At 44.3% G+C, this 13,219-nt stretch overlaps 1 protein-coding gene across 1 annotated transcript in view; it reads right to left on the reverse strand.

The window, feature by feature from the left end:
* Positions 1 to 13,219, reverse strand: part of ADAMTS9 (ADAM metallopeptidase with thrombospondin type 1 motif 9) — a 162,852-nt gene that overhangs the window by 70,300 nt on the left and 79,333 nt on the right. Inside the window, exons 24-28 of the mRNA XM_049642677.1 lie at positions 10,946 to 11,050; positions 10,641 to 10,808; positions 8,545 to 8,814; positions 3,138 to 3,299; positions 854 to 1,030 (exon numbers count right to left, since the gene is read on the reverse strand). Coding sequence (XP_049498634.1) covers positions 854 to 1,030; positions 3,138 to 3,299; positions 8,545 to 8,814; positions 10,641 to 10,808; positions 10,946 to 11,050 — 882 coding nt within the window. The remainder of the gene's footprint in view (positions 1 to 853; positions 1,031 to 3,137; positions 3,300 to 8,544; positions 8,815 to 10,640; positions 10,809 to 10,945; positions 11,051 to 13,219) is intronic.

Genomic DNA, 13,219 nt, shown 5'->3' on the forward strand with positions numbered 1-13,219 from the left:
AAACAGCCCTAACGGCTCCAAAGATTATGACACAACTCAACCAAAGAATTGTTTTGACGTAGCCAGCCGACCTTCTGTTTGCCAAGAGCCGCCCCAGAAGTTTGCATAGTTTTTACAGTGGAAAACCTGTCTCACAATGTCAGCGAGCCCATAGCAAGGGAAGCCTCGGACTGATGCAAAAAAGCGCCTCAAACGGGCTTTGTGTCTTGGGGAGAGGGAGGGAACATTTCAGATGCCTTGAAAGGCACCAAGTCATGGAGTCCACTGTCGCTGGTCTTTTGCGTTGTCAGAATGATATCAGTCTTTTTTTGTGGGCACAGGCTTTATGGTGATTGCATCGAGAGTCGTACCCGAGTCATACAGAGGCAAATTACAGTCATTGAAGAAAAAAAAAATTGGTTTGGCCTCAATACGCAGGTATCTTCCCCACAAAGTCAAAACTCTCGTAGCTTAGGAAAGGAAAGAATGTCTGCTATTGAGTTGTCTGTTTAAATCACTTTGGAGCTTAATAACTACATGAACGTATTTCATTTCTTAAAAAAAAAATCTATCTATCTATCTATCTATCTATCTATCCAGTCTTGCTTTTCTCAAAAAGGAAGCTACTTCTTGACATTGGCCCCAGGCCAATATGAGGTACATGTATTCTGTAAAGTCACTTCGGCAATACCACAAAAAAATTAATTCTCCTGTTTGTCAGTATGAGGACAATCACAGACCATAGCACAGTCCCGGGGGTGCCCTTGTGAGCAAGACCACTGGCTGTCGCAGAGGAGTGCGACCCAGAACACCTTGGAATCAGGCATGTTAGTCAAATAGTTTGGTTAACGAACATTAAGAGTTAGGGCCGTACCGAACTCCAAGGGCCGTGATTCCAGGCAGCGTCTTGCGGACAAGCGTGTGTGTTACACTGCTCGCGATCTGGAGGCTTATCAAGGATTTCACAGCTCAGATCTGGAAACCGCTCACCGCTGGGCCGCTGGCAGACCACCAGTCTCGTGCGCAAGCCCCCACCGCATAGCTTCGTGCACTGCAAGAGGGGAAAACGATGCTGTGGTCACTCGGTCTGAACAGCCAGCGACAAATTTTCCTTTCTTTCCCTTAAGAACAATTTCTTAACCAAATTCCATCACGGCACTGGGCAAGGTAAGTCTCTAGGCAGGACCGAGCTGAGTTACCAAAATTAGTATATACGATACACTGGAGTTCCCTGACTTAACGGTAGGCATCGTCTCTTGAGTGCTTCCCTTCCCCTGTACTAAGCGCTGGTGTGGGCATTGTCTCATCAGGAGGAGACTATAATTATCTGCCCCATTTTACAAACGGGACAACGGAGCTTAAAAGAGGTTAATTAACTTGATCAGAGCCAATTCGACAGTAAGTGACTAGGATAAGATTACAGCCTTTTCTTTGAGGTCTACAGAGGCAAAAATCAAACCAATAAAAATCCCGAAACCACCCACTACCAAATAAAGGAAATAATGACTGAGCCAGTTTTATTTTCTGGCAGCTTGTAAGAAGCTGTTACCAACTTGTGGCTATTATGTGACTCCAACCTCCCCAGACCTTTATGACGTTAAGATATTTTACGCTATCTCCGCATCTCAGGATAATGATGATTTTCCCCAGGATGAATAAACAATGTGGTGGGGGAGACCCAGACTTCTGAGGCAGGAACGAGCTGTGTTTCTTGGACGGCACTGCTGTGCTCACATCCAGGAACACTGACATCTGGCTTTCCTGCTGTGTCGAGGCCAGATCTCCCACAGAATTTGGAATGATCTGGTCTGCGCTGACAGCAAGCATCCCAGTGAATGCGTGTACTCTCCTGGCTTTGGTCCAATTACAGAAGCTTAATCACAAGCCCCACAGGACAGAACTCTGTGAGGAGTTTTGGGAAACCCACAACGCATGAGTCTCAAAGCCTGACTCCCCCTTCCTGCCTTTCGGCAAAGCCCTCCAGAATGGCGCACCGTCAACAAAAGTTAACAGAACGCTCCATTATGACTGCCTATTACTACTGGGTTATGTGAAACCGGGGACACGTGATTTGGGTTCGCCAGGAGCATGGACTAACACGCCCATCCCTCTCACTTGTCTTTCTCCCCCTCTTGGCACTGGGGTCTGCAAGACGTTGACCTCCACGTTTTATTTTATAAAGTTGACAGTCAAGACAGAGCAATTCCACAAGCTTTAAGCATGCGCTCTCTCCGAGGATTCAAGAGTAGAGGGATGCATTCTTGGTCAATCAAACACGAAACAATAAGCATGTAAGCCCTCCACAAAAGAGTGGCTCAAAACCCTATCTGATACTGGTGGTCATCCTAATGATAAAGGGTAGTCGTAATGAGGATAATGATGATGATTGCAATAGCAGCGAACTTTGGAGACTATATATGCTAGGTACTGGTCGTGCGCTATCTCATGCAATAGGTCGTGAGTTGGTGCCATGATTATTCCCGCTTACAGACAAGGCTACAGACATTTGGTAAAGTTACATAATTTTCCCAGGCGACAAAGCTTGAAAGAGTCAGCACCGGGAACGGAACCCAGTTTTGTCTGCTCCAGATACTCTATTGCCCCTCATTGGTCATTACTCTTAAAAGGTAACAGCTGAAGAGTTTTCTTACTTGAGGTCGTAGAGCTAATTATTCCCGTCCACCATTAGAATGCATCACCTCCGGTAGGAATAACAGCACCTATTCATTCTGGTTTCGTCAAGGATTTGGAACACCAGAATGATTATGCCATGGGAACAAGCGTAAATTATAAACAGCCCCAAACTATGAAAGGGATGGCAACGTCTTCGTGGACCAATTTAACACATATGTCCAATTACCTTCAAAGTGTCCAATTTTTAATCAGCAGAGGTTAACAAACAATCTAGTCTAGCATTTATCTGTATGCTTTCCTAATTTTCCTCTCCTATGTGTTTAAGCTGTTTCTCATGGGTCATGACTGTACTTTTAAGATGGTCTGGAATGAAGACAGGTCTCGTGGTTAATCCCCAATCCAGAAGCTCTCACCAGAATTCATTCTTCTCCCTTAACATAGATCGTGAACAACAGCACAGTTTGGTCGGCAAAATTACTCTGTGTTCTTTCCAAAGGAGGTGCAAAAGGATGGCTCACTCTCACCTCTCCCCAGTTGCCATAAGCCCATTGAGGACAAGGGCCAGATTCACAGGCTCTTTGCTCATCGGGTTTTATCCTCTCCACGCAGTCATTTGCAGTGTATCCATTTTCGTCCTGACATACCACGACACGTCGCTGGGACCCACCAGCACAGGTACTGGAACACTGAACACATCAGACATCAGTCAACAGGTTAATCCCTACCTCGATCGACATCTCAGGGACCCGAAAAGCAGCTGGTTGGAAAGTCAGAGACAAATGTGACAGAATCCGTTCTCAAGTTTCCCACCATGGTCAAAAAGCAGTTATGAGAACTTCCACTCTGTGGGGTTGTTTACTAGGCATGCCTTATAAAAACCTGGAGGGCAGAAAAAGGGCCTCTCCCTTGCACACTTTCGGCACTCGCGAAGTGTTCAAAAGATGCCCCATGCGTGATAATGTCTTCCAAAGCAATTCCATTTACTGTCTTCTTTTAACCTCTCTGCAGCTCTGAGAAGTACAGAGGTGTTAACAGATACCATAGCCTATTGAGAAACTCTTTTCTTTTCAAAATCCAAATGCTCTTTTAGAACCAACATTTGACTTCAACACAGAGGTCAAAGTACATACTTAACGAGACACCACTGTTGAAAGTCAACTTCCGTATTAATTCATTCGGTTACCCAAAGCGTAACGGAACGTCACTAAGACATCATTTCCTTGCAGGGAATGTTCCCGTCTCTCTCTTCAGAATAGCCTTGACTTTAGTGGCTGATGGCAGCAAGATTTGCTTTTTAATTTATTTTTTACTTCCCCAAGGACCTTAATTGGATTCCACATTGACAAGCCTCTCTTCAGGGGCACTTTCTAACGCTCCCTCTCTTGGTTGTCACAGAATTATGTTTGCAGTGCAGCTAATTTCCCACACAAGCTTCTCATAGTTCCCTTATTTATCTACATCTTGAGTGCTTTTGTTCTTTCCATAATGTCCTTATCTTTTGAAAACCAATGTGTTTGCTAGTATCCTTCACTGTGACCCCTAAGTTGTAAAATCAGTTTGCCTATAAAATAACAACTTGTCCTCAAAGCAACGCAATTCCCATGAATTATTAAGCTTCCAACTGCACTGGACAACTTTTTTTTGTTAGTTCTGGGTTCTTTTAAAATTTTTTTTTTAATTTTTATTTATTTTTGAGAGAGAGAGAGAGAGAGAGCAAGCAAGCAGGGTAAGGGCAGAGAGACAGAAACACAGAATCCAAAGTAGGTTCTAGGCTCCGAGCTGGAGGCAAAGAGAGGCTTGGACTCACAAATGGTGAGATCCTGGTCTGAGCTGAAGTCAGATGCTTCACCAACTGAGCTATCCCAGTGCCCCATTTGTTCTGGGTTCTGATGGCTGATCTGTGCTTTCTGTCGAATCCTAGCTCAAACCAGGGTTATTTCAAAATACGTGCAAACAATGCATCTTGCTGGTCAGATTGTTCCAAATAAAGCTCTGAATATATTTTTTGGCTTATTGTTGGACCGAATTTCAATTTCTCTGCCCATCTCAGACAAATTACGGGTGACTTTAAAATACATAGGGTATAATTTTAAAATGTGGAGCCAGAAAACAGATTTATGACTTCTGCCTGAGAAAAAAATTAGGCAATTTTTGGGGTGCCTGGGTGGCTCAGTCGGTTGAGCCTCCAACTTCGGCTCAGGTCATGATCTCACAAGTTTGTGAGTTCGAGCCCGGCGTCGGGCTCTGTGCTGACAGCTCAGAGCCTGGAGCCTGCTTCGGATTCTGTGTCTCCCTCTCTCTCTGACACTACCCCGTTCATGCTCTGTCTGTCTCTGTCTCAAAAATAAATAAACGTTAAAAAAAAATTTAGGCAATTTTTGATTTACAAAAAGGCCATTTCTATTCTCGGAGGATTCTGGTATAATGACTCTAAACTTGAAAATACTTGTTTTCTATGACTAATGTTTTTAATGTTTATTTTATTTATTGTGAGAGAGAGCAAGCAAGCAGAGGAAGGGCAGAGAGAGAGGAAGAATCCCAAGCAGGCTCTATCCTGTCAGCACAGAGCCTAATGTGGGGCTCAAACTCATGAAACTGTGAGATCATGACCTAAGCCTAAATCAAGAGTTGGACACTCAACTGACTCAGCCACCTAGCCACCCCTGTTTTCTATTTTTAAACAGCTTAGGACGTAACAGGAAACACAAAATCATTATTTTAATTGGCTTTGTTTGGGAACCAAAATATATAATGTTAGGAAGGAACTTCCATATTGTAAGTGCATTTGTAATATATATTTTGGCCCCTGAGTTCTTCCCTTGAAAATACAATCTTGTCTCATTCTTTTGTCACCTGTGAACATTACTGCTTCAATGAAGTGTGGTAAGCTCCTTGAGAGGGTTCAGTGCCATAACTTGTGTCCCTGTTAGCTCACATAGCAGCAGTCACAGGATATTCAGCCTGGTTCAATTAACGTTACTGGAAACAACAGCTCTATAAACCACATGCTACCCTGCCTCCAATATGCTTGAATGGAGCAAGGCTGGTCACCTGACCTATGGCCAACCACTCCAGTGGCTGTCCAGTGACGAATAAGATGTTTCCTACTGAAAATCTGACCAAAGAGATGGAGACAGTGCTCAGCTGGGGCCAAGGAACTACATAGCACAGTCTTGAACCATCTGAACCCAGGGCCTGTCTGGGGCTTTATAATCCCATAGACAAGTAAAGGGCTCTACATCATTTTTCTCCAGGTTCAATATGGCCATTTAAAAAATGTTTATTTTTATTAACAGGGATTCTTAGTTCTCTTCCATGTTGCAGCATTTCACTCTGGACTTCTTTTGGTAACAATCTTCCTGTACTTTTAAGATGACATATTTTCTTAGGTAAACATCTCTTTGAAAAAACCCTGTACCTATCATCCACACTGGCCAAAATGAGAAGGAATGGTCTCTGCAGGGGTAGGAGGTGGTGGTCATCTGTTGTTCTTACTTGCCTAGCACACTTCCCCTTATATCTGGCAGCCCAATTCTCCTTTAATGAACCTTTCTTCCCCCAAGGGATGTCATCTTGGGGGAGAATATGTATTAATATACTATGCCCCTCCCTGATCACTGAGTGGGCAAGTGAAACAAGCAGGGCCAGTGAGACTTGCCTGAGAATTTAGATCCTAAGCAGGGTAGATGAGCGTTAAGAGGGATCTATTCAGACAGAAACTCCCTACAAAAATTACCCTCTAATTACTGTTCCATCTAGATAGGGGCTGGCAAGACACAGCATGAGGGCCAAATATGACCTGCTCCCTCTTTTATAAATAAAGTTTTATTGGAACATAGGCATGCCCACTCATTTATGTATTGTCTACACCTGCTTTTGTGCTACAACGACAGAGCTTATTAGTTGTGACAAAGACTAGATGGTCCGCCTCACACAAGATATTTACTATCTGGTCCTTTGCCAAAAAGATTTGCCAACCCCTGAGGCTAGATCCCTGAAGGTGCTCTGGTCTCTGCCTCTACCGGGGCCAAACGAAAAGTTTTGTTTGTTGGTCTTGTTTTCACTTGAAAGAGTCAGTTTCTTTTGTTCACAACCAGAGACCCCTAATTGGTAACAGGGGGCAAACCTCACACAGGGTCCAGGTTTATACAGGAATGTACTAGAAATTGAGGTATTTACTCCAGAATCCACTGAAAACATTAGATTCCCATTCTCTAGTGTTGAAGATTCTTTGCTGCCTTTCCTGCCATGGAAAGCAGGAAGAATCCCGTGGTTTGTGTACTGCACCAAGCAAACATGAACCTTCTGGAAGCAGGTCAGGCTAGAGCTGCAAAAAAATCACATTGTCCATTTTCAGCCTCACTTAACTTAGGGGGGGGGGAAAGTCCTCAAACAAAAACACGATGAGGAAAAGAAAGGCATTGCCCATTGCTGCAAAAAGGTTACCTAATCCTCCCTAATTTGGAACACTGCCCAAGGGCAGAATCATTCAATTTTAAAAGAATGCATCATCTCCAAATGTAGTCGCAAGTAAGAATAGCTTTAAAATTTTGTTTGAAAGAGTTCTAGTGCTATCATTAGAACGCACATGAGTTTGGAAATTTTCCAATCCGAAAAATTGCGGGACACTCAGTGATTACCTCCTGTGATCACCTGTTAACTTCTCTGAACCCAAATCTCTTCTAACCCAGGCCCAGGAAGCCTGGAAGGGGTAAGCCAGCAAGGAGAATGAGATGGCGAAGGTCCTGGGCAATATGGCAGACGTTCTGCGGACATCCAATACTTGTACTGGGTGGAAATGGCTGACGGCTCATCAGTAGTCACAGGAAAGAAAAACTCACTTACTGAAACATAACCACAGTGGGAAGCACGCAGCTTCCTTCTAATGCGTTTTAGTTCAGAAATAATTAAACACAATTAGTGGTATGCGAAGGAAACTGAGAGTAAACAATTAGAACGAAGACCCCGGGGTGATTACTAGACATCTTCCGACTTCCCACACCTATGCGGGGTCCCTTGCTCTCTTACCCCTCCTGCAGTCCCATTAGACATGCCCAGTATTGCACAATATAATTACTTTGCGAAAAATATTTAGTGAAAAACCTAAAATTCAATATTTTTCAAGGTCTTCATCACGTGAAGGGCAATGATAAGAATACTGAGAAAATTCTCACTCTGGGGCAGGCAGCGCGCAAAGCACTTTATTTCTATCGTCACATGTGTTCCTTACAACCACCCAGGAGAGCTGGAATTGTTCACTTTGTTTTACAAAGGAGGAAACTGAGGCTCCTTGAGACTAGGGGGCATGCTAAATATCTCAAAATCTGAAAGTGCAGGTCGTTGGCTCACACAGAGGCACCTTCACTCGGAGCCTGTGCTGCTCGCCATTAGATTCTGGTACTGCTCCCCTAAGCACAGAATTATCTGGACCAGTGATTCCCCTCAGTCCAGGACAATGATCTACTACTACAAATTATGCATGGACCACGCCACTTTGAGACTGCACTCGTCTAGAAAACAGCAAGAAGGAAAACCACTTTCATTAAGAGCTCCTTATCAGAAAACTTCCTCTGTCCTTTTGATTTCCTTACAGGTAAGAGCTGCCTGCCGCCTCCGCCTCTGGGATCAATCATCCTGGCCCTCACGGTACCTCCTAGGAAGCCACCTGATGCTGTTGTCCAGCTGTGATACGCGCCCCCCCCTCCACCCAGTTAAGGCAGCTTCTAGGTGGCCTGCAGGCACTATCGGGGGACAACTTTTCAGGGACTGTGATGAACCCGTTAGGGTTCACCCAAAACAAATGGGAATGTACAAGGCCAAGCCCTTGTGAGAAAAAAGGGCTTCAGAGGTGTTTCTAGTTTGTCTGCCCCCAAAGCTGCAAGGGCGAAGGAGAAGAAAGCAAAGTAGAGAAGGACTTCAGGGAATACTCACTGCTCCCCAGGGGCCAGTCCTCCACTGGTTTCCACCAAGCACATGGGTGCGGCTGGGGCCCGCGCTTCTGGGGGGGAAATCCTCGCTTTGGAAGGGGTGCTGAGCGAGACCGCTGTCTGGGGTCCGCTGAGGGCATGGTGAGGTGGAACAGTCCTGGTCGGTTTCTGGGATGTAGTCTGGATCGCACTCACTCCGATCAATCACGTGGTCACTGTAGTTGACACACACCACTTCCCGGGTCGCCCTGCCTTGCCCACATGTCACGGAGCACTACGTCGAACACCCAGAAAGAGAAAGGGTCGGTCATTGGCAGGCACAAACCCATCAGTGTGTGTTTTCTGTGAGTGGCTCAGCGCTCACTCGGTTGCCCAGACCCCAAACTCTGGCATCATCCGTGTCTGCTCCCTTGTCTTCCCACCCTGCAGCCATCTCACTGAGACACCCTGTCAGCTCAGTTGTCACAGATACCCCAATCCATCCATTCCCCACCGTCTCTGCTGTCACCTTCCCCTGCCAGGAGTACCGCAATGGCTTTTCAGCTGGGCTCCTGTTTACAATGTCGAATCCCTCCCTGCAGCCCTAGTCTGTGGTCCACGTATCAGCAACTATGACACCTACAAATAAAAGATCATGCCATTTCCTCCAGTGACTTCCCAACTTTGAAAAATGTCCAAAGTCTGTACCTTGGCCCGGGAGGCCCTCTGTGATATGGCCACTGGCGACCTCCTTGACCCATCTCCTAGCACATATTGCACTCCAGCCAAACTGGTCTTATGGATGTTTCTTGACCATGCCAAGAACACTCTCTACTCAGGGTCTTTGTAACTGCTGCTATCTTTCCCCGTACAACATGGATGCCCACATGGCTCACTCTCTCACTTCATTCAAGTCTTGCTCAGCGTGCTATCGGGCCTTCTCTGACCACGCTGTCTAAAAGCATACTCCATTTTTCCCTATGCTATTATGCTGCTTGACTTGTTTCTACTACTTGTCAGTGTCTGTTGCTAAATCTCTCTCTTTATTTGTTGACTGACTGGAACCTCCATCAGAATGATCTTCATGAAGGCTAAGACTTTCTTATTTGCTGTTCATTGCTTTTTCTACACTAAGCTTTTACAAATATCTGGTGCACAGACAGGTGTATTTAATGGATGGATGGATGGATGGACGGACGGATGGACTGGAAGCTCAAGGCATCAGAGTGAGATTATCTATCATTTATTGAGCACCTACTTTGTCCTAAGCAGTTAACATAGGCAATCTCAAATAATACAACATCTTTGTAAGATAGGTACTCTTTTAGGTCTTTTAAGAAGAAGAAATTGAGGTTCAAAGGCTTTAACCAGACTGCTCAAGGTTATGCAGCCAGTATGTGTCAAGATCTGGAGTTTTACACGGCTCTCTTTGAATCTATCGCTCAAATTTCGTACTTACGTTATGATACTTATGGAGATATTACTTCTCTATTTTCCTGATGGCCTCTCCTCACCTATCCTAAGCTTTATATTTCCCTATCGCTGGGATTTTTGCAAGGCAGAAGGCAGGTGCCGCCTGAAAATGAAGGTTTTTCTACTTTTACACAAGCCCATAGATGGTGCCTGGTGTGCACAGGAGGCCGAGCCCATAGCATTGGATGAGGATTCCCACTTCCCACTCTTGACAGAGAAGCCAAGAACCTCTGAACTTCGAGAGTCTGGGTTCTTTTTTTTTTTTTTTTTTTAAGAGTCTGGGTTCTAGGAGGCGCCCAGACTCAAGGTAAGAGGCTCTTTCCTGACTCCCCCTCTTCTCCCTGGCACTTTGGGTGCTCCACAAGCCTATTACATTCTGATGTGACCCAATCAACACCGGGTTTTCCAGTCAACCCAACAGGATGGGGCATCAGTCAACTGCATGTTGACTTACACATTTTAACAACATCCATTTCTTGCCCATCCGGCCAAGATTCATACCAGCCGCACACATAGGAGGCAAAATAATTTAAATCATAAACTAAGTCCAATTATAAAACAGTACCCATTGACATTTGTGACCTGTCATTAGTCATCCTCTATGGTTCCCCCAGTCATTTCCCAATTCCCAAGAATCCACTCGCTTACAGGGCTCCAGTCCAAAGCTTTCCACTGCCCACAGGGAGTCACAGAACATTCTTCCTTTGCCACTGGTCTAGGCAGAGTCACACAGGCGCTCTCGTCAGCCACAGAGCCGTCTTTGTCCCGACAGCTGACATATCTCATCCGAGTACCTTTTCCACAAGTGGCTGAGCACTGGGTGTTGAAGTAAGATAATGCAGGGATGTTATTGGACACGATGGTTCATTGGACAGCAACCCACTTCCTACAGTCAAGTCAGAGAACCTCTTCCTCCCTTCCCACCCTCTCTATGTCTGCCATCTATTTCTTACTGGTGTCCAAGACCCAAATCGCCACTGGGTTCTTGGCGCACTCTGCGTGCTTCTTCTTCCTTCCGGGGCAGCTGGGGGAGGGTGACAAGATGGTAATTCACAGTCCTAGATGGGAGAGGGGGAAGAAAGTCAAAGTTACCTTGAAGTCAATGCACACTTTAAGGGTCAAGGTGAATAAAAATATAAGAGTGAAGAATTCTAAGACCTCAGAATTCTGGGAAAATCACATGGCATCTCTCGGCCCCAGTTTTTTTCAGCTGTAAAATGGGGTATAATCTGAGTCACCTCATGAATACACTGATATAGGGCAGGGATTTACTTGGTGATTGTTAATATCACATTTATTTGCCTGTCCATGTGGAAAGAAAAAAAGCGATTGCAAAATGGCACGTAAGTTAAGAAAGAAAAGGATGTCCTTTCAAAATTATCAATTGTTGGGGTGCCTGGGTGGCTCAGTCTGTTGAGCGTCCACCTCTTGATTTTGGTTCAGGTCAGATCCCAGGGTCATGGGATCGAGCCCCACATTGGGCTCCTCGTTGAGCATGGGGCCTGCTTAAATTCTTTTTGTCTCTCCTTCTGCCCCTCTCCCCGACTTGCTCTCTGTCTCTCTCTCTCAAAATAGAAAATATATATCAGTTGTTAATTTTTAAAAATTCCAAAGACCAAATTCTGTTTTCACATTTCAATTAATTTCCTAATCAGAATTTGCTAATCATGAACTGGCTTTCTAGGTTTACCCAAAGAGAACTCCCGAGGTTCTGATGGTCAAATCTAGATAAGAGGTCCATTCAATAAGCCAATGCCTGGAATGTATATAAATAACACTCTTCAATCACTCAGAGGAAATCCCTATAATGAATTGAGGTTATTTGTGTGTAGCTAATACTTTCAGATTTACAGATGGGAAAACAGAAGTACGTACTTGCTCACAATTTAGCAAATACTCTTTGATTAAATACATATCCATTAAATTACTGAGTGTGCCAGGCATGGTGCAAAGTGTGGTGAGCTCGGGACCGAGCCTGACATTAGGGAGCTTACAAACTGAATGGGGAAATTCCGCTACTTGGCTCCAGACCCTGCCTATTCTTCTGCCGGTGGTCCAAAGAAAACCACAGGAAACTTTTCCCACAGTGAAGAAATGGTCCATATGCTTCAACTGTGGGAGCCGCCCTGTACTCCACTGAATATTACAGAATAATGTAGAGAGAAACGAGTATTCTGAATCTCTAAGGGAGTTGCTAAATCCTCAGTTCATGACTATTCAGATGGAATAGCTAACATTTCGCAGGCATTTAGCCTGTGGTGGTTTAGAGCATTTCGATAAAGTAAAAAAAAAAAAGATAATAAAGGGGACACAAGTCACAAGTGGTATTTTATCATCGATCAGTGCCAACATGAACAACACTGCCATATTCCTGTACTTTTTGGCACTTTTCATCCATTCACAATACATGTGGAAGTGCAAAAAGAATGAGGGCCCTCAGGATGGAATCAGCGCATTGGCCAAAGGGGGCCTTAGAGCGTGAGCTCTGGGCACGGTCAGGGTTCAAATCCTGTCTTCGGCAATTAGCAAAACTGACGTAGAGACCCAAGTCTTCTCTTTACATAGTCTCTTCCCATAAATGATGCTAAAATCATGGCCCATAAAGAGGAAGTAGTGGCAGTAATGGTCAGCTGGCTTCTCTTGAGAAAAAAGGAGTGTGCGTGTGTGTTTGTAGAAATGTATTTACATGTATACACACACATATTACATGCCCATATACACCTATATATGTATACATATGTTTGTTTGGTTATCACAAAGTTTACTGATACAAAGGCTGTATAGTACACAATTTACATATAGTAATAAAATATACAATGCTCTCTTTTAAATTCCACGTAGCCAGTTGAGTCTCACAGAATACTGTCGCTGATTTTTGTTGAATTCTTGAATCTGTTGCCAAACTATGGTTGTAATTGCTGAATGAGCGCACTTCAAACATGAATGAGAGCTGCTATTTTGTTTATGTTGAAGAGTAAGGAGAAAGTGGAACAAACAAGATCTATGTCAGAACTTCATCTACCAACGACGTGAATGACTTCTACGCCGAATCAGACAATAATGTCCAAATACCAGAAGAATATTTCCTTGATATTTGTATGTGTTATTTCCAATGTAACAGCTAAAGACAGAAGACTCTTTTAAACATAATGTAGATTGCATATGAGTATCATTTTCTCCATCACTTTCTTAAGTCTAAAAACAATCAATTAACCCTCAATTATAGC

Source organism: Panthera uncia, chromosome A2, assembly GCF_023721935.1.
Source record: "Panthera uncia isolate 11264 chromosome A2, Puncia_PCG_1.0, whole genome shotgun sequence".
Classification (NCBI taxonomy): domain Eukaryota; kingdom Metazoa; phylum Chordata; class Mammalia; order Carnivora; family Felidae; genus Panthera; species Panthera uncia.